The following is a 21,023-nucleotide window of genomic DNA, read 5'->3' on the forward strand; positions in this document are numbered from 1 at the left end:
CCTCCCAGGCTGGGAGAGCCAGCCCCACTGGCCTGAGCTGCTGGGTCTCAGCCTCGGTTTGCAGCAACGACTCACAGAGAAGAGTCGTGTAGACTTTGCAGTGAAAAGACTGGAGTGAGAATGTAATCCTGGGCATTAAAATAGGCGGCGTGCATTTCAAGGAGCAGGAAAGCTGAAGGGCACCCTGTCCTGCCTCCCCTGTGGCAGGAGTGTGGGTCCTGCTAGAAGGTCAAGGTCAACCCTGACACTGACCTCTGGGTAACACGGCATCTCCTGCCGCCCGTGCATCAGTCTCGGCCCACATTCAATCGCTTCCCGTTTCTCAGGGGCCTAGCCCCACAGACCCTCTCTGTCTACCTCACAGCCGCTGAAAAATCCAATGAAACCGTGTTCAGTGTTGCAGAAAAGGCAGAGGCGGTACGAGCCCTCAGGCGGCCGAGCTGTTGGGACCTGGTCCTGAAGTGGACTGGGAGGTGGCCTGACCTGGGCCAGTGGGCCCTGCGGAAGGGGCTGGAGGCCCGCCCGGGCCCGCTCCTGCCCCGCCTCTCTGGCTGTGAGAGCTGGGGGAACCCCAGAGAGTCAGCCGAGATGTTTCCTAAAGTCCGGCCCGCCTCTGACAGACCGATTCCACGCCCAGAATGGGTATTCTCTTTTACTTAGCCCAAATTCGTCTTTCTTAGGCTTTTTCTCTTTCCTCACCAGAAACATCCCTTGAGGCAGAGAAGCAGGAGACTCATACCCTTAAGGAAGGGACTGAAGACGAACAGTCCATACCATCCCATGGGCGAAGCACCGCATTTCTTTAAACTTTATTATTTTATCTTGAAAATTCACATATATTTAGCATTCCAATAACACATCTATGTTTGTCTGCAGATAAAAATAATGCTGCTCCTTCTCATGTCTCTGAGCAACGCTGGCCGGCCGGGGAGACGCAGCATGCATATTCTGCAGCTCTGTGGACCCTCGGGGTGCTCAGATCAACGAAGTGCCAGGCAGGCCGGGGCAGCAAGCAGTGCCCACTAGGACGCTCCCCTGGAGCAAGGGGAACAGTCCACCTCAGGGCCTATCCTCGTGGTCTTCCTGTGACAGGCAGAGTGCTGGCCCCAAAGGTGCCCATGTCCCAGTGCCCGGACTCTTCGAAGCTGCTGTGTGACAGGGCGAGGGGGAAGTAGCGTTGCTAATCAGCTGATTTATAAAATGGGGAGATTCTCCTGGAATCTGAATCCCAAATGATGGGTCGGGGGCTGCTCTGGGGAAGGCAGACAGAGCAACTGCAGGGACCAGAGCGGACATGTGAAGCCTGGAGCTCTCCCCACAGGGCCCAGTGCTTCGGTGCGAGCACCATGGACATCCCGGGGCAGCCCCTGTCTGGGGTGGCCTCTCAGCCCAGCCTGGCGACACTTAAGGCTAAATGCCCCTGTTGGAATGAGCTTGAAGGCCTGGGGTCTTCCTCACACAGAGCTGGCTTTATTTCCTGACTCTCTTTAGACGAACTTGGACACATACCTGCTAAATCAGCCTGATTAGTTATTATTCAGTTCCTCTTGTTCTGCTTATTTTCTCCTGGGTGGTCTGTCCAAGACTGAGAGAGATGTCAGGGCTCCCAATGCTACCGTGCTTCTGTCAGTTCTCCTCTGCATTTTAACAGCCCTTCCATGTTCCGGTGAGATGCGATTTGAGCAGCAGTGCTCCATGAGGGTGTTCTCACGGTGCATCGTACCCTTATCTGTAGAAAACGCCTCTCCTTCACCCTGCAACCTGTAACGCCTGGATCTTGAAGTCTCTTTGGTGGAACACGAACCCTGGGATTCTTGCTTCAGTTTGGTTTGCTTGGTCTATCTTTGCCCAACCTTTGACCTTTGATCTTTCTGTTGTCTGCTGTAAACAGCTTATAGTCTGAAATCTTTGCCTTTCAATAGGGAGTCCGGCCTGTATGAATTTATGGTCGGAATGACTACACGTGTAGTCACGCATCGCTTAACGACGGGGATACATGCTAAGAGATGGGTCATTCTGCGATGTTGTTGTGTGAACGTCACGGCGCGTACTTACACACAGCTAGATGGCACAGCCTGCTACACACCTAGGCCGTCTGGTGCGACTCTCATGGAGCCACTGCTGTACACGCAGCCCGTCCCTGACCAGTAAGTCACTATGCGGCGCATAGCTGTATTTGGTCTGCAATTCTATTTTATGCTTTCTGGTTTTCGATACGTGGACTAGATTTTCTAGGCTTTTATAACTGTTTCAGAAGCTTCAGGTCCTGTTTGCATTACGGTTTATTTACCATTAAGATATTTAAAGCCTTCTTGAGCTAGTATTTTTCTAACTATGAAACTCATGAGCAACATGGTCTCCACTGGGTTCCTCTTCTACTTTAGACCAGGAGGTTAGCACCAATCTTTTTTCAACTCACCCACTTTGGGTCTGTTAATAGAGTTTGGATTTTCATATCTCAATTATTGTTATTGCAGTGTCTGTTTTTGCATTATATCTGTATGCACATTTGCTTTCAAAATGAATTTTTGCTTCTATACACACTTTTCTAACAATTATTTAGACTTAGTTCTCTTTCCACGGGTTCTTGTGGTCCCTGCTCAGCCGTTTCTGTCATGACCTCAGCTATGAAGTTCACCGTCGCTCTTGGCTGGCTGACATACAACTTCAAGGATTAACTTCAAGAAGGGAACCTGGCTGGTACCTCACGTCTCCCAGTGGCTCCATTGTCTCTGGGATCGAAGGCTGCAGAGGAGTCGGGTGGCCTGGTTTGTGCACCTTTGTGGGGAATTTGTTTTTTTCTGGCCTAGATACTTGTAGATTTTCCCCTTTATGTTTGTATTTCAAAACCTTTGCCACAATGTGTCTGGGTATGACTCTCTTTTCGCCAATTCTGCTAGAATGTGGAAAGGTCAGCCAGTCTGCACATTTCCTTATGAAACTGTTGATTTTGTAGTTCTGAAATGCTGGAATATTGGCAATTTCATATGGTCCAATTTAGTAGGTCTCTCTTGAGCCCACTGAAGTTTGTCTCCGGTTTTTCTTTTAAAATAAACTTCTTATTTTAGAATAGGTTTAGATTTACAGAAAAATTACAAAGATAGTGTAGCGCATTCCTTTATGCCCCTCCCCCAGCTTCCCGTCTTATCAAGGTCTTATGTTGTAGGCACATTTGTTACGATTAATGAATCAGTGTTGGTTCGTTGTTATTAGCTAAAGCTCATACTTTGTTCAGATTTCCTTAGTGTTCTTCTCTAATGTCCTTTTCTGTTCCTGGATCCCACCTAGGACACCACAGCACATTTAGCCGTCGTGTGTCTGCAGGTTCCTTTTGGCCTGGACGCTCCTTGCTTCTGGAGCCCTGGGTGGTTCTGAGGAGTGCTGGTCAGCCGCTCTGTGGAAGGGCCTTCAACTAGAACTTGCCTCGTGTTTTCCTCGTGGTTAGACTGGGGCTAGGGGCTTTGGGGAGGAAGACCACCAAGTAAAGTGCCCTTGTCGTCACATCACACGCAGGGTGCATCCCATCAACACGACTCATCGTTGTGGAGGTTGACCTCGGTCACCTGCCTGAGGTCGTGTTTTCTCAGGTTTTTCCACTGCAAGGTTCCTCTTTTTTCCCCCTTTTCATACTGTAGCCTTTGGAAGGAAGTCACTTAACAAAGTGGGTAGTTCTGTTCCACCTCTTTGAGCGTGAAATATCTGCATAAATTAGTTGGAATTCTTTGGCATAGATTTGTCTATCCTCTGCCATTTATCTAGTCAATCATTCACATCAGTGTGGGCTCATGGATATTTATTTTGTACTTCGGGTCATAATCCAATGCTACCTTTATTTCATTGCTCCAGCGTCCCGGCTTTGGCCATTGGGAGCTCTCTCAGTTGGCTGCTCTGCCGCTCTGACACACCCATCAGCGCGTGGTGGCGGTGCTTTGAGCCCTTCCTTACTTTCTGGCACCACACGAGGCTCCAAGCTCATCTTGTATATCTCCGGTCCCAGTCCTAGAGTCGGCCATTTCTCCAAGGAGCCGTGGTTCCTTGTCATGGAGAATGGTGTTGGAAAGCGAGATCCGGGTTCCGGGTGTGCTTATTGCTACTCGGGTCCTATTCTGTCTTTGCTTCTGGTTGTGTTCCTCTTGGCCTGGTTTTCCCTTAGGATCTCCCTCCTCCAGTCTCCGTAACTGTTCTCTCTCCTCTCATTAGATTGATCTCTTTGACCATTTCCTCTGAATTCTGGGGAAGCATCTCAGGTTTCTCCTCCATAGTATCGATTCTTATTTCCCTTGGCATTCACTCTGCTCTCTACTGCCCCCACTGCAGATTTTAATTCTGCTATTTAGTTCTCTTCCTTGTCCTCTGTACCTCCTTCTCTATCTCATCCCACAGCAAACCAGAGATTTGCTTTTTCTCTGAGCTTTCCGGAAGTTACTTTTCTTTGTTCCCGAGTATTTTATTCTTGTGTCCTTTGTCGGCTGTCTCTCCAGACTTGGTATTTCATTTACACACAAGCACTCAACAAATTTGTAAAGCAAATTAGGCTTGGTTCCAGGTGATGGGGAATAAAACAGTGACCAAGACAGACAGAAACTGCTGCCTCCTAGAGCTTCATCCTAGGGGGAGGAGACAGATGATAAACAACCAGGCAAAGTGAATAGCAGGTCAGGTATTGTTAGGAGCTGAATTTTGTCCTCTAAAGATAGGTTGAAATCCTAACTCCCAATACCTCAGAATGTGACCTCATTTGAAAACGGGCTCGTTGCAGATGTAACCAGTTAAGATGAGGTCACACTGGAGTAGGGTGGGCTCTGAATCCAATGTGACTAGTGTCCTAATAAGAAGACGATGTGAAGAGAAAGGGAGAAACTGCCATTTGAGGCAGAGATTGGAGTCACGGAGATGTAAGCCAAGGGACGCCAAGGATTGCCAGCAACACCAGAAGCTGAGAGAAAGGCCCAGAGGAGCCCCGAGCCTTCTGGACAGCATGGCCTTGCCACTCCCTGACCTTGAGTTTCCAGCCTCCAGAACATGAGCGAATACATTTCCGTTGTTTTAAGCTACCTAGAGTGTGGTACTTTCTATGGTAGCCCCAGGAAAAAGTACAGACGTCCATCAGTGAAGTGGAGGAAATCAGCAGAAAGGGGGAGTTTTAAGTTTTAAATTCAAATTTTAAATAGAGCATTCAGGGAAGCCCTCTGGGGAAAGGGGAGGACCGAGCAAAGACTAGAAGGTGCCAGAAGGAGCCCCGTGGGTTCTGGGGGAAAAGTGCCCCACGCAGAGGGAATCCTTTGCCAATAGACGGAGCATGCTGTCCTTGGCTCTGCTCTCCAGCACTTCTGTGACGCTGGAACCCTCTCTCAGCACCGCAGCTGTGTGGAGCGTGGAGAAGCGGACCCTGGCGGCGTCACCCAGATCCAGGTTTGAATTCCACCCACCGCCTTCCAGCTGGGTGACTTGGGGTGAGCTCCCAAACCTCTTCGAGCCTCAAGTTCCCCATCCGTGAAATGGGGTTACAAAAACTCCCTCCGTCCAAGGGCTTTGGGAAGGATGGAATGAGCAGGGGAAGGTCACGGGCTCTGCCTGGGGGCCTGGCCCTTGGTGAACGCACTGGAAAGACCGGCTGCCACCTTCCTCATCGCTGATACCACTCTCGCTTCTCCTGGAGCTGGCGGGCGATGAGCAGAGCACCCGTTTCTTGCCCACTCTCAGCTAGTTCTTCTGCTCCACACACAAAGGCTCATGAAACTTTAAAGCCGCTGAGGTGCGCAAGCTATTTCAAGTGCCCACCCCGGGGAGGCACTGCGTGTGGCAGGAGAACGTCAGCGCAGCACCAGGCGCCTCCTGCAGTCCCGGCCCCGCCCCAGCTGCTCCCTGCAGTGCGGGCACGCCACCCCTCCAGTCCTCTCGGCCCCACCCAGCCTGCGGGCACAGCTTGGGCAGAGCCGCCACCTGGCTGCCCGCACGCCCTCCCTGCCTACTGTTTCCTCATCTGCAGAGGCTCCTGGGCTGAACTGTGACCTGCAGGTGCCGTGTCTGCTCCCCAGCAGGTGATGGACAACTGGTGCTCTGCTTCCCTTGCTCCGTGTCTCTGGGCCTCAGTCTCCCCATCTGTGAACTGAGGGCTTTGGAAGACTAGAGCTCTGAATTACCACCTGCTCTGACGGGTGTAGCCGGGTACCGCCCAAGATAGAAGGGACACATGCAGTTGGCATCTGGAGTCTCCATGCCAACGAGTTCCAATGTGGGCGTGACGGAATGGAAGAGAGTGAAAGAGGAGGTGACAGCTGTCACTGCCTGTACTTGCTTATAACCCCCCAGAAGCCCCCCACTGCCCTCGGGGTAAGAGACCAAATCTCCTGGCTCGGCATTCAAGACTCCTGGAAACTGACTCCAAACTCTCTTTCCAGCCTCAGCATCTTCCCCACCTGCAACACTCCAGCCCCTGTGGACCTCCTGCAATCCCGAGAGCCAGTGAGCGTGGCTGCCCCAGCCTTCTGCCTTCACTCCACCTTCCCTGCTGGGCTCCTGCAGGTGTCGGTCCTGCTCCTCCTCCATGGCTGGCTGGGCTCAAATGCTGTCCCTTCTCTGGTGCCTTGTCTGAACCCTCTCCCCGGGTGGGCAGGATGAGTCACTTCCTCCCTTTGTTCCCAGGCCCCTCTGTTCCCGTTTCCACAGAGAGGTGTCTGGCTTCCTCACCAGCTGAGGGTGGCCTGAGGACGAGGGCAGGCCTGACGGTGTCTGTGAGCCCAGGAGAAGATCTGGCACAAGCCAGATGTGTGAGAGAGTTTGCGGAATGAACGGATGAACGGCAATTAGAGACCACTTACACCTGGGCAAACTTCTAGTTGGTTCTTTCTGTCCCTGGAGTGAGTGTCACTGGGGGCCGGGTCAGAGGCGGGCTTTCAGTCCCAACACCAGTACTCCCTTGCTGTGGCTCTGCGCAAGACAGTTCCTCCCTCCCAGCCTCTTCACTGCTGCCCTGCTTGCCTCTCAGGCCCGGCTGAGAAATACAGAATCGCCGAGTAAGCTCTCCATGGCTGGTACCTGGCAATCAGACCTTCGGCCAGGAAAGCCGGGGGAAGCCAGCTCCCGGGAGCTTCTCCCCCATCTGAGGTGCCCAGGATGAAACGAAACGGAGGGAACCTGAGGCTCCTCCACGCATTGGGGAGCCCCAGGAGTGTGGTGTCCGTCTGTCCTCCAGGCCGTGGCCAGCTGCACCTACCTTAAGCTTTTTGACACTGGTGCAGGGATCATTGGAGAAGCTCTCGGTGTCTGAAATCTCGATGTCCTCACCGTACAGAACCCCGGTCAGGTCGTTCCTCACCTGTCAGCAAAGAGAAAACAGAGGGTGGCTGTGCTGGTGGGCACAGGGGGGCGGTTCAGAGGGGTCGGCTCCAGGAAGGGGCTCAAATGGGCAAGGCGATTTTCTCCACCACAAGGCGAAAGGAGCGGGTTTTTCTTCATTATAAACTAGAGCACCCCGTTTGACCTTAAGGACCCCCCAGTCCCACCCTACACTTGGTGCACGGGCACGAGGAAGCCAGACGGTGAAGGGGCGGGCTGAAGTTGCCCAGGAATTTCCCAGGAGAATCCAGATGAGCATCCATGTCTCTGGGTTTTCATGCTGGCACTTCTCCTCCACATCACGCTGTCTCCAAGCGAGACTGTTCAAATACATCTGTTTATATTTTGCATTATTTACTTGCAATATTATTTTGCTTCTAGGGTGAAGAAAGACCCAAGACATTCAGATTGCCAATGCAGAATAGAGGAAAGAGTAAGCGAGTATGGAAGCAGCCTGTGACGTTAAACATAACCACACATCTGCCGACACACAGAATAACCAACGTGTATGTGCTTGGAAAGCAGAGGGCTGCAAACTCCAGTGTTCACCAGGACCAACCAGGAGTGAAACAGCCTGTGTGGAAGGATATTAGGGAGTGGTGGGGACTGTGGCAGATTGGCAACCACATGCCCCATGTAAGGTGGCAGCTGCTGCTCAGCTCCAATCATGTCGTGCCAGAATGTTAGTCCAGAGTCACCAGACCTTCTGATTTTGGGGGGAGAAATCAGAATTCTAGATTTTTAAAATATAAGAACCCCTACATTTTAAAATGTTGATACTATTTCGAAGTAAAACAACAGAGTAAGGATCAAACTAAATAAATCCGAAGTCTGTATCTGGCCCATGGCCATGGCTGTGCACCCTCTGACATAAAGCTATGAAAACTGGACTGTGTGTTTTGGTAGAAAGAAGTGGGTTGGAATTGGGGGACCCAGGTTCCAGGTCCTGCTCCATCACTGACTTGCTCATGACCTCAGCCTCTGTGTGACCCTCCCTCTCTCGAGTCTTCAGTTTCTTCCTCTTTAAGAGAAGATGATCCTTAAAAGCTCTTCTTATTCAAACCCATTAGGATGCCTATTATCAAAAAACAGAAACAGCAAGTCTTGGCGAGGAGGTAGAGAAGTTGGAACCCTCGCGCACTGTTGGTGGGAATGTAAAATGGTGCAGCTGCTGCGGAAAACCGCATGGCGATCCCTCAAACATTAAACATGGAATTACTATATGTCCCCGCAGTCCACTTCTAGGTACACCCAAAGAACTGAAAGTAGGGTCTCAGAGAGGTATTCGTACACCCGTGTTCAGGGCAGCATTATTCACAACAGCTAAAAGCTGGAGGAAACCCAAGTGTCCTCTGATGGATGAGGAGATAAACAAATTGTGGTCTATACACACAATGGAATACTATTCAGCCTTAAAAGGAAGGAAATACTGTCACATGCTACAGCATGGATGAATCTGGAAGACATCATGCTAAGTGAAATAAGCCAGCCGCAAAAGGACAAATACTGTATGATTCCACTTATATGAGGTTCCTAGAGTCATCAAATCCATAGGCACAGAAAGCAGAACGATGGCTACTAGGGGTTGGGGGCTGGGCGGAACGGGGAGTTACTGTTTAATGGGTACAGTTCTGTTTGGGAAGATGAGAAAGCTCTGTAGGCAGATGGTGGTGCTGGTTGCACAACAATGTGTGCCTAATGCTTCTGAACAGTACACTGAAAATTGGTTAAAATGGCAAATTTTATGTTATGTGTATTTTACCACAATAAAAAAAGCACTTCTTGTTTCAACAATTGGTGGATCCTTCTAAGGTAGACATCAAAGTGCTTTGAATAATTTGACCCTGAATGTCACAGGATGGTCACTGGGAAGCCGCCACCACTGAAGGAGAACAAAGGGATTTCAGTGAGAACTGCTATATTTTCTTTCTTTAAAAGAAATATGACGCAAATAGAGCAAAATGTGAACATTTACTAACTCTGAGTGGTGAAGCTATAGCTGTCTGTTATTCTGAGCTTTTCCAAATGCCTGAGATACTTGTGATAAAGGTTTTATAAAGAGAACGAAACTGTCAGAGTCAGGGGGAGCCCTGTCCATCCTTAGTTTCTACTTCTATTTTGATGGAAGATTAGGAAATAACTGATTGGGAAAAAAAGTTGACTTTGGGCTCAGTCCTGTGGTCGAGTGGTTCCATGCGCTCTGCTTCAGTGGCTCAGGTTCGTGGGTTCAGATCTGGGCACAGACCTACTCCACTCACCAGCCATGCTGTGGAGGCATCCCACATACAAACAATAGAGGAGGATTGGCACAGATGTTAGCTCAGGGCGAATCTTCCTCAGCAAAAAAAAAAAAAAGAAGAAAGAAAGAAAAGTTGACTTTGCCGTTAGAGTAGATTTCTGCTGCCTCAAATCCTTTTTGGATGCAGGTGGGGTTCCATGATTAGTTTTGTGTGTCATGAGAGTGTTGTGGAGCAAGAACAATTATTAAACATAGAAAAATGTGCAAACTTGCTCCTGCAGGAAGGCAATGCGCTCAGTGCCCACACGGCTGGGCACGCAGTTGAGTCCCGGCTCTCCACCCACACCCACCTGACCACCCAACCTGACGGGGCCACACGAGCTCTCTGGAGCTCAGTCTTCTCTCCTCTAAAACGGGGGCAATAGGGCGTGTGACTCACAGGCTTGTTTCAGAGCCTGGCAGAAACACGAGGCTGTGGAACGGCTTTGTGAACACCAAAGTTCTTTATGCTCTCAAAGGCTGCGATGATCATTTCCAGGCCTGCGCCGTGGCCCCGGGGCGTCAGTGGCCGCGAGCACCCATCTTTGCATAAGTGTGTGCATGAACGCTGTATGTAATTACGGCAGACAAAATATGTTACAGGCGGTCAGAACTCAAAACTAACAAAACCAAAACACCCCTGAGGTCATCTCATTCGGCCCCTAATTTCCCAAATGAGGAAAGTGAGGGGGGACTCGCGGTCCAGTGCTCTCCGCACGCCCCCAGGCTGGCTCTTCTGGATCCTGCCAGATGTGGAAGGTGTCGGAGGCCTGATGAGCCAGAACAGGCTGGAACAGATGGTTGGTGCGATCGGCTGCTCACTGCCCACGGTTTCAGCACCGAGAAGTCTGCGCTCGGCCTGGGTGTTCATTCTGAAGGACTTTTTTAGGGAAAGCAAATGGAGGAAACCAGTCCTAAATGGTATTTTAAGATACCCAGAGCGCAGAAAAGAAATGATGTAACTGATCTTCCTCACAAGGAAGAACATCCACACACTCACTGTGGCTAGAAGGATCCCTCGGTGCACTGGTCAAAGATGTACTAAGGAAATATGAGAAACATGTCTTTTTCCTTCTGGAAGGGCAGGCATCTCTTGTTTATCGGAACCAATGTCGTTTAGCAGCTCGCTACAGACTGCATTTCTGCAACGGGAATCCTATTTTTTTATTCACCTCCATGATAAAAGCAGAAATATGTTCTTCTGGGGAAGGAGTGACTCTTAATTCCCAAGACAATAAAACACACACACACACACTCAAGTACAGCATGGGTCCCATGGGGCCTCATCGGCATATGTGGCCTAGGGAGGCAGCCACCAGGAGTCTGATTTGCTGAGAGGCCCTGGCCATCCTGGGAGGGATGCAGAGAGATGGGCGCTGATGAGCAGGGAGGGGACAGAGGAGAAGGTGGCCCTATCACCTGGAAGGGAGGGCCAGGGCTGATGGGGGAGTGATGAAGGCCATGAGCGGGCCCCAGGGCTGCTAGGAGGGGAATCAGGAGGGGTTGGGTCCTTACAGCCAGGGCCTTGGGGTCAGCTCAGGGCTGAGACCACCTCAGGGAACTCGCCCTGCTTCCAGGGCAGTGAATCTGGGCCCAGCCATAGCTTGGATATTTTCCCCTTGATTAGGAGGCCAGAAGGTGTCAACTGAGTAAGGCAACTGCACAAGGGTGAGCAGGACTGGGAACTCCGTTTAAAAAGACATCACGTCTAGACGGGAGGAGAGACGGCTGCCCCCTGGTCTGTCCTCCTCGGAGTGGAACGCTGGGCTTGGTTCCGGGTCCGTTTATCAGAGACAGTAGGAGAGTGACAAAGCGGATCAGGCTCAGAAGAGAGAGGTGTGGCTAGGACAGGGACCAAGGACCCTTTAGGGAGGCCGTGGACATGGCAAGTTGAGGTGTGTACAGTCACAAGGGGTGACACCAATGACACCGGGGCTCCTGTGCGGCCTTGGGAATCAAAGATCCAAATCCAAGGATTTTAACATTTGAACTCAGACTTCAAGCTCCAGGGAAGTCCAACATCTTGAAAGAAGTCAAGACCAGGCAGAATCAGTGGCTTTGGGGGCAAGCCTGGGGCCCTGGGGGCAGTCCTGCTCAGGCTGAGCAGGGAGAGACGCCGTGAGGTCAGATCAGCCGTCTGCCCGCAGGCCCAGTGGGTCTGCACACAACCTCCCTCCCAGCTGGTCACGGGGCCGTGGGGGAAGCGGTGCCAGGGACTTGTCACTCCAATGAAGCCGTCACAATGGCTTTGATCCTCCAAGTGACTGAGCGACAGCTTCCATCCACACACTAGGCATCGGGGACACACGGCCGTCTTTGTCCATCCTGCGAGGCGTGGGGGAGAAGCAGACAGGTTGGAGGAGGAAAAGGTGGGAAGCAAAGGCAATTGGGAGAGGGCTGCAGGCGAACAGACTCTTCAGGAGCATTTTCTGGCCCAGCCTACCTGAGTCTACGTGGCCCGTTAGGCATGTGAGTCCACCCTGTGCCTTCGGGAACCCCCGAGCAGGCCTCAGTGCCACTGCGCCTGCAAGGCTCTTCCTGCTCCGGAGCCTGCCCCTCTGCCTAGACATACAGCGGCTCCAAGGTGATGCTGGGCCCGCCCTCTCTGGAACTCTCTCGGTCCTGGCTTTACGAAATAACTGCATGATTGGCCTCCACCTTGAATAACAGCCATGTGGGTCAGTCTGTTCTCTCCACCCACTGTCCCTTCTTCACGGTCCCAGGACCACGTCTGCATGCTCTGCCAGGCTCCTGTCTCTCTGCAATGCTCTGCTGCCCACAGGGAGGGCCAATTAGCTCCCTGCGCCTAGGGATCACCCCCAAGGCCTGGACACCCCCACCCTCCAGCACAGCAATGGAGGGGGCCCAACGCCAGGAGCCCCAGGGGGTACGGCCTCCTGTCAGCCTGGTGAGGGTCCTTCTTAGACCTCAGGCCCCAATCTGGGATCCTACCTCATTCCTGGGGCTGGAATTCCAACCTGGACCCGTCGCCGCCTGGTCTCTGGGCTTGAGGTCCCTCCTGGACAGCTACCTAGCGCTCTGGTTATTCCAAATTGGGCCCTGTTTGTTCCTGCTGGTCTCTCTCCTTCCTTCCTGCCTTCACGATACTGACATCTCTTCTCCTTCAGGCCCCATGTGAGGGAGTACTAGGGCTCTGATGGTGAGTAAAACCATTCACTGTCCAGGGTCTCTATCTCGGGGGCATGAGAAACATTAATCAGATGACGTCTCTGGTGCCTACCAAGACAAGGGCTCTCAGGTCCAGGGGCAGACTTCTGGGAGAGGCTACCATGGATAAGTCAACCCAGGCCAGGAGGTAGGGCAGGGAGAAGAACTCCAGGCTGAGAAGCAGCATGTGCAAAGGCCCTGTGGTGGGAGGGAGCTAGTGGGGAAACAAGCAGAAGAATGGGGCGGGGCTACAGCAGAGCCTGGGATGGGGCGGGGGAGGTTGTTGGAATGAAATGAGAAAGAAGAGGTGGGCAGGGGCAGACCAGGAGGGCCTCACAATTCCCGTGAAAGATTCTGGTCCCGAGCCTAAGAACAGTGTGATGCCATTACAAGGTTTCAGGGAGGGGGCGGCGTGACCAGAACTGTTTTAAACTGATACCTCAGGACCAGTGGGGGCAGGGGTGTGAGGGGGACAGGAAGGCCAGTGAGGCAGCTACAGACTCATCTGAGGGGGAGATTCTGGATGCTGGATGAGGAGAAAGTGGTGAACCTGGCAGAAGTGACCAGCTTGGGGATACATTTGGGGCAACTAATGACCTGTATTAGTCATTTATTGCTGTGTAACAAATTATCCCCAAACCTAGTGGCTTCAAACAAGCAACACTTATTATCTCACAGTTCCCATGGGTCAGGAATGTGGGAGCCACTCAGCTGGGTGGTCCCTGTCTAGGATCTTTCATGAGGTCGTAGTCAAGATGCTGGCTGGGGCTGCAGCCCCCTGAAGCCGTCTGGGCTGCATATGAGAATCATCTGGGGTGGGGGGGGGGGGGCGGTTAAAAAACCACTGAGGTCCTGGCTGCCTCCTAAACCAACTGCAATCTCTGGGATTGGCCCAGGCATCAGCATTTTTAGAGCTCTCCAGGCGATTCTGAGGTGCAGCTGAAGTTGGAAACTACACATTGTAGGGGTTAAAGGAACACAGCTGCCGGGCTCGCAAAGCCCCCCAAGTCACCGATCCCCCCTTTCTCCAGGTCCAGGGCCCCATCCTCCTTCAGAGCCAGGACTCCCCCCGCGCTCTCCTGCTCCATCAACACGTCTCATCTTTGATCCTCACATCCTTCTACTCCTGCCCCAGCAGATCCTGACCACGGAGAGAAGGAAAGGAAGGAGGAGAGCATGAGAGAGAGAGGCAGGAAGAAAGGAGAAGAGAGAAGCGGGCATTACTACGGCCACAAGTTCTCACGTCCCGAACACACGTCCCAGGCAGGGAAGGCTGACGGCGGAGCAGGCGAGATGACCGTGGAGGCCGTGGGGAGGATCAGGGGCTCAGACACTGGGCCCCGGCAAGTAGCAGCTCCCAGACGCCTCCCCTACCTAACAAGACCTCTGCCCAGCTGAGGAATCATCCAGAAAGGCAGAGACCAGGTAAAGATGGGGAGAGCTAGGTGTGCCATACGTGCATTTTACAACTCTTTGAAAATTCTAATTAGGTTATGAAATGAACTTGAGAGCGAAGCGAATTCCCAGCTCTCCTATGGAAGCGAGGTAACCTACTTTGTCATTCAAATGCACTCGCTATATATAGCCCTGGCTTGTGCTGAAATGTCACTCCTCTTACCTGACTACAGCGTATAATTATGGATTTACTTGCATTCATTCATGAAATGTGTCTTCGCTTGATTAAACAGTTCATTCAAGTAAAATCCATTAAAATATGGAGCATGTTAAAATTTGCTCGTCAGAGGCAGAGGGTACCGCTGGAGTTAAGATGCTAATTAGGATAAACAGGCATTTGAAACACTCGAATCTTTGAATAATTCAGGTCACTTTTACTGGGGCTGGAGCTCCCCAGGAACCACCATTAATTTAAGCTAATTAAAAATTAGCCTGGAGAAGAGGAGACCAAGGCAGGAAGAAATGGTCAACTTCAAACACTGCAGGGCTGTCACATGGAAGAGAGGCTGCCTGGTTCCAGGCACCCCCATGGCAGAGGGGGGGCCAACAGGTAAATGGTTCAGGAAAGCAGATTTTGGTCCAAAGCAAAAAAGAACTTTCTAATGATGAAGAAGGCTGTTCTGGCAGGTAGTGAGCTTCCTGTCATCAGAGGTGTGCAAGCAGGACCTGGTCAGGCTGCCAGAAAGGGAATTCTTCCTCCACCACCACCACTTATGGTTCTAGGAGAACAAGGGTTTCAAAGTCCCACCTGCCCCTACTCTCTGCAGTTCTGAAATTTATAGGTGCTGAAGGGGCCCTCTGCAGCCCTGAAGTCTTTCAGAGACGGGGCAAGGACTTAAATTCCTGTAGAAACTTATCGGTGCGATTGTGTTTCCACCTTTCCAAACCTGATGAACATTCACTGAAGAAAGCTCCTTTTGAAAAACGGAGCCCCCAGTTCTCGGATTGCAGCAGTCCCCGCTTAGCCGAGCCGTGCCTTCCGCGGGGTCAGTTACCCGTCATCAACTGCGGTCCAAAACATTAAATAGAAAATTCCAGGAATAAACAATTCACATGTTTTGAATTGTGCACCGTTCCGAGGAGCATGAGGAAATCTCTCGCCGCCCTGCTGGGTCCCTCCCGGGGCGCAAATCACCCCTTTGTCCAGCAGATCCGCGCTGTACATGCTGCCCACCCGTTAGTCACTTAGCCGTCTCCGTTATCAGATCGACTGTCGCGGGATCGCAGTGCTTGTGTTCCAGTCACCCTTAGTTTACTTAACAATGGCCCCAAAGTGCAAGAGGAGTGATGCTGGAAATTCGGATACGCCAAAGAGAAGCCGTGAAGTGCTTCCTTCAAGTGAAAGGAACATGGTATACACGGGGTCTGGTACTATCCGCGGTTCCAGGCATCCACGGGGGCCTTGGAATGTGTCCCCTCGGATAACGCGGGGCTACTGGACTACAAATAAGTTAGCGCCTAATAACCTATAACTGGAGTTGAATATGTGAAAAGGTTTTTAAAGGGCTAGCACTTAAGTGAACACATATTAGATCCATTGCAGGTGTGATTCTTGCACGTGGGAACACCTGGGGTACACCTGGGCTGCATCCACGTGAAGACGGCACACGTGTGTGTGTCACCTGCGTGTTCACACTGCAGAGACAGCAGGTTGAGTGGTGACCCCTAAAAAAGTATGTCCAAGTCCTAACCTTCAGAGTGTGTGGCTGTGACCTTCACTGGAGAAGGGGTCCTTGCAGAGGTTATTAATTTAAGGATCTCAAGACGAGATCGTCCTGGACTACCTCGGGGGGCTCTACACCCAATGATAAGAGTCCTTAGAAGAGAAAGGCAGAGGGAGATGTGGGACACAGAGACAGGAGGGAGAAGGCCATGTGAAGACGGAGGCAGACACGGGAGTGATGTGGCCACAAGCCAAGGAACACCTGGAGCCCCCAGAAGCTGGAAGAGGCAGGAAGGACTCTCCCCAGAGCCTTCGGAGGGGACACGGCCCTGCCGACACCTTGACTTCAGACCTCTGGCCCCCAGAACCATAGGAGAGTGAATTCCTGCTGCTTTCAGCCGCTCAGTTTGTGCAGACTTGTTGTGGCCACAGGAAACTCAAGCACGTGGGGCCTCCTGAGACTGGCTGCTCGAGCTCCAGACCACGACCCCACGGAGAGGCCCGGGCTCCCTGTCCTGGCCACACACGCACAGCACAGGCTAAGTTTCCCGAAGGGAACCCCGGTTTCCCTCTACTCACGTGTCTGGCCACTTGTCCAAGGTTTTTCTCACTTCCCCAGAGTTACCAAGAGCAGGACAACAGGTGAGGGGCCATAAGCAGCAGTGTCATGAGAGGTGGGGCCCAGGTGGGGGGCAGCCAGCCTCATGGGCCTCAGTGGACGGCTCAGGGGTCCAGGTCACCGACTTTGAGCTGGCTTAGAAAGAGCCTACTGCACAGCGGGGCTGTCACATCCCTTCCCCAGCTAACATGGCAGCCCCTCGAGCAAGGGGCCTTGTTTTATTTCCAGGATCCAGCTTTATGCCTGGCATACATACGGTGCTCAAAACAATGAGACGAATGAGAGAATGAAGGGAAGCACACAGGATGCACTGCGTCTGCCCCGCTTGGATGCAGAGGGGGAATACTCTGAGCCTGCAAGACTTCATGCTGTGGCTTGAGATGGTCTTGCAAGGGTGAGGCACATGCCCCGGGGCTGGGCTGCACGCAATGGGCTGACCCTGGGGACAGTGCTGTGGTGCTCTGTCGGCAGCCCCGGGGGACCCATGGGCCTGAGGGCAGGCAGAATTGCAGGGGACAGGTCCCTGCTCTCCTCCCGCGGCACAGGGTTGTGGGGACCTGTGACCTGAGCCCTGCCCAGCGCTCTCTGGAAGCCCTGTGACAGCTCCCACCTGCTGTGGACGTCTGGCAGCCCACATGGCAACTAGGAACGGAGACCCTAACTGGCAGAGCTGGCCTGAGCCACAGGCCCCCACACCCAGGACCCATACCAGGACGTCTCCCTTCTCCCTCGGGCCCTCACCAGCATCAGCCCATTAGAGCAGTCTTTCAAAGGGAGAGCGGGGTGGGGGGGGGGGGGGGGGGGGGGGGCCTGCAGGCCACAGTCCCTCCCCCAGCCACCAGCGGCGCCTCAGGGGCCCATCTCCCAGAACACCACCCTGTCGGGCAGGAGCATGCCCTGGATCCACCTGCACTGGGTGGGGACAGACAGGTCAAAGGAACTAGAGCTCGCTGGCTCTCAAATCCCTCTTCCCATCAGCCAGCCCTTCACAGGTTTAGAAATTTCAAAGAATCCTAAGTGTAATAGACAGAATAATGTCCCCCCCGCAAAGATGTCCACATCCTCACCCCGGGACAAAGGGGACTTTGCAGATGGTGTGAAGGGAAGGGCCTTGGGATGGGGAGACCGTCTTGGATTATCGGGGAGGGCCCAATGCAATCACAGGGGTCTTCACAGGGAAGAAAGGCAGGAGAGCCAGCGTCTAAGAAGGAGACATGACAACAGGAGCAGGGAGCTGGGGGACATTGTCTGATCTGTTGGAAGGTGCTGTGCTGCTGCCTTTGAAGGTGGAGGATGCAGCCACGAGCCAGGGAATGCAGGCAGCCTCTAGAAGCTGGGAAAGGCCAGGGAACAGATTCCCCCTTAGAGATTCCAAAAGGAGCCACGCCTCCCAACGCCTCGATTTTGGCCCGGTGAGACTGATTTTAAACTTCTGAGCTTTAGTGCCATAAGATAATACTTTTGTGCTATTTTAAGCCACTAAGTTTTCGATGATTTGTTACAGCAGAATAGGAAACTCACACAGTCAGCTCGGACCTTGAGATCCCACACATCCTTAGACACCGCCTCCTATAGGAAGCCTTCCCTCCTTCCCAAGCTAGCGGTGGCCCCTCCTCTAAACGCCACAGTCCTGTGCTCAAGGCCACTCTTCCTCGCTAATCAGAGACTCTCCTGAGAGTCCACACACCCTCCCTCTGGGACCCCCGGGGCCCAGCACAGAAATGGCACCAGGCCCAAGCCCCCTTCCTGGATGATGTGCAAACCCCCTTCCAGCCCCCAGCCAGCAGTCTTCCCTTCACCTGCCATTTCTCAAGGAGCCGGCACTCTGCTGGCGGGCAGTGAAGCCACGGGGCACCGAGCCGTGGGGTAACGACATGAGGCGGCACAACCCCGTGGCTTTCCTGTGACAAAGTGCCGATTGCTTTAATCGCAGCACACTCGTGGGACCAGAGCAATATTTACAGAAATATTTGGATATTACTAAACCATGGATATTATTGCAGTTAAGATGATGAATCCCAACCTCTACAGGAAATCAATGAGATGCAAAGTGCGCCTCTGACACTAAAACCGAGGCGGGACATCAGAGGGATCACACCTGTGGGCAAGAGAGAAGGCAGAATGCAGATCAGCATCTGGTCTTCTGAGCCCCTCCCTGCTCCCTGTCACCTGAGGAGTGGCTTCCGGGACAGGAGGGGCCACGTGGAGAGGAAGTCCAGGCCTGAGAGATGCCCTGCCTGCACATCCCAAGGAGCTGTCACCGAGACGAGGGGACCAGTGTGGCACCTGGGCATCAGGGGAACAGCCAGGACCAGAGCGAGAAGCCACCAGGACGTAACTTCAGCTCCCTCAGAGGCAGAACTTTCCAAAAAGAGAGGGATCCAAGGACAGAAGGGCCTTTCCCAGGTGAGAGTGAGTTCCCCGCCTCTGCAGGTGTGCAAGCACAGGTGGCGTTGCTACAGAAGGGATTCAGGCCTCAGAGGGAGGGGCAGAAGAGTGCACTGGAACCTGAGGGAGGTCACGGATTCTCGAGCCCGCACCCCAGTTATGAGGGCACAGATGCTGAGGGCAGCCTGGGGCGTACGGTCCTCACCCCTGCAGAAAGAGGGCAGCTTCAGGCAGCTCCATACGCTGGAGAAGCAGTTGGAGCCCTGTCACCCTGTCACTTCACGGTGGAGCTACAGGACGCCTCGGAGACCACTGCCCCTTCTATGTGCAGCTTTCTCTCCGGTTCTGTATTCCAAAGTGGTTCTTTGTCCCCCACTCTGGCGTCCTGCCCAGACGTCCGACAGCCCTAGCCCCTGAAGCCCTCCCTTCTTTGCCTGCATGGATCCGCTTCTCCAGGACTGCAGATTTGCGGGGTGGGGAGGAGAGGTTGAAGGCATAGGTGCAAACTGCTCCCAGGGCCCGCCTCGCCTGCTCCCCCTCTCCCTGCCCCCCTCCTCCCACCCTCTCCCCAAGCCCTCCGGGAGCAAGCAGGCTGCAGGGGCTTGTCAGCCTCCCTCTGGAGTGAATTCATCCTCTCGACAACCTCATGAAGCACACGCCATTACTGTCCCCATTTTATGGATGAGGGACCTGAAAGGTAAGGTGACCTGCCCAAGCCCTTCTAGTTAGTGAGCCAGGGGGCCAAGAGTCAGACTGTGTTTCTCTGCCTCCCAAATCCAGGAGGGGAGGGTGGAGGGAGAAGAGAGGAGGGGGTTGGGGGCAACACTGCCCCTCGAGGTGGGTTCCTCCAGCAACAGGACCCAAGAAGGGCTTGTCGACTTGAGTGTCCTCCCCAAGACTGGGAGGCCTAGACGGTTGGGAGTGTTGGGTCCTCTCCAGATGCCCGTGCAGGACACAAGTCAAGTGGTCAGGACAGTGGGGAGAGAGAAGAGGGCAGAGCTGGGCATGTCCAGGGGGCGTGGCATCAAGATCAGAAGGTGATGACAAGAAGGAGGTGGGGGACGCCCGAGACGCACTTCAGCTCCTGGCCTGAGGTCACTGCCCAGGGAGCCCTCTGTCCAGCGGGCAGAGTTGACGCTGCCACCCTCAGGTCCACTCCCCACACGTTGGAGAGAGGGGCCGAGCTCAGAACATCAGGCCCGAGCTGCTACATGCCAATCCACCAGCCCTCACTGGACAGCAGGGCAAACAGGTCCCGAGATGGGTAGAGACTTGCCCAAAATCACACAGCTGTCTAGGGGCAGAGCTGGGTTCAAACCCAGTTTCCCGCCTCCCTGACGGATGCTGCCCAAAGCCATGTCTTCGCAGCAGCAACAGAACAAAACCCCGCCAAGAGCCACCAGCTGTGGCCTTTCCAGGAGCCTTCCCAAATCCTGACAAGACAGGAGCAGCCCGAGGGCGGCGCCCAGCCCAGTCCCCAGCCCCACACAGGGCTGCACAGAGCAGCTGCTCCGCAAACACCTCAGAAACTGACCGTCTCCCCAACATCAACCACCCTCGGGCTCAGAGAGGTTTAAGAGCAGTGGCTCCCAAGCCTGCAGGTGCATCGCATCTTGCTGGGAGCTTCTAGAAATACAGATTCCTGGCCCACCCAAGAGATCCTGGCTCAGCAGGAGAGGAGGGGGAGGGAGGCGGGGAATCTGTGTTTACATAAAGCACCCCGGGGTCTCTGCTACACAGCCAGATTTGGGGACCACTGGCCGAGCGATGCCCTTTTAGCTGCCCCGGTCTGACTGCCCTTCAGCCTAAACTCCCTCCTTCCCGAGGGCCTGTAATGGATACTTGGGTGCGCTGCCAGAAACTTCCATTCTCCAAGCTGCTGGAGTATTGGCCACTGACAGCGCACAGCTGTGTGTCTCCCTGGGATGTGCCCTTGACACATCCCACGGGCAGCCTTGTCCAAGGTCACACCCCTCCCCAGGGCAGCCTACACCCAAAGACTGGCCCAGCCTTCTTGCCTCGATTTGGGACATCTCTGAAAGGCCATCTCCGCTCCAGAGCTCCCGGGGCTCAGCGGAGGCCTCTGTTATGACTTTATTTTGTGTCAACTTTTC

General features: G+C 53.4%; 1 protein-coding gene across 1 annotated transcript in view; it reads right to left on the reverse strand.

Annotated features, from left to right (window-relative positions):
• Positions 1-21,023, reverse strand: part of GABBR2 (gamma-aminobutyric acid type B receptor subunit 2) — a 328,536-nt gene that overhangs the window by 152,657 nt on the left and 154,856 nt on the right. Inside the window, exon 4 of the mRNA XM_046672560.1 lies at positions 7,217-7,318. Coding sequence (XP_046528516.1) covers positions 7,217-7,318 — 102 coding nt within the window. The remainder of the gene's footprint in view (positions 1-7,216; positions 7,319-21,023) is intronic.

The sequence above is a fragment of the Equus quagga genome, chromosome 1 (genome assembly GCF_021613505.1).
Source record: "Equus quagga isolate Etosha38 chromosome 1, UCLA_HA_Equagga_1.0, whole genome shotgun sequence".
NCBI classification, from domain to species: Eukaryota; Metazoa; Chordata; class Mammalia; order Perissodactyla; family Equidae; genus Equus; species Equus quagga.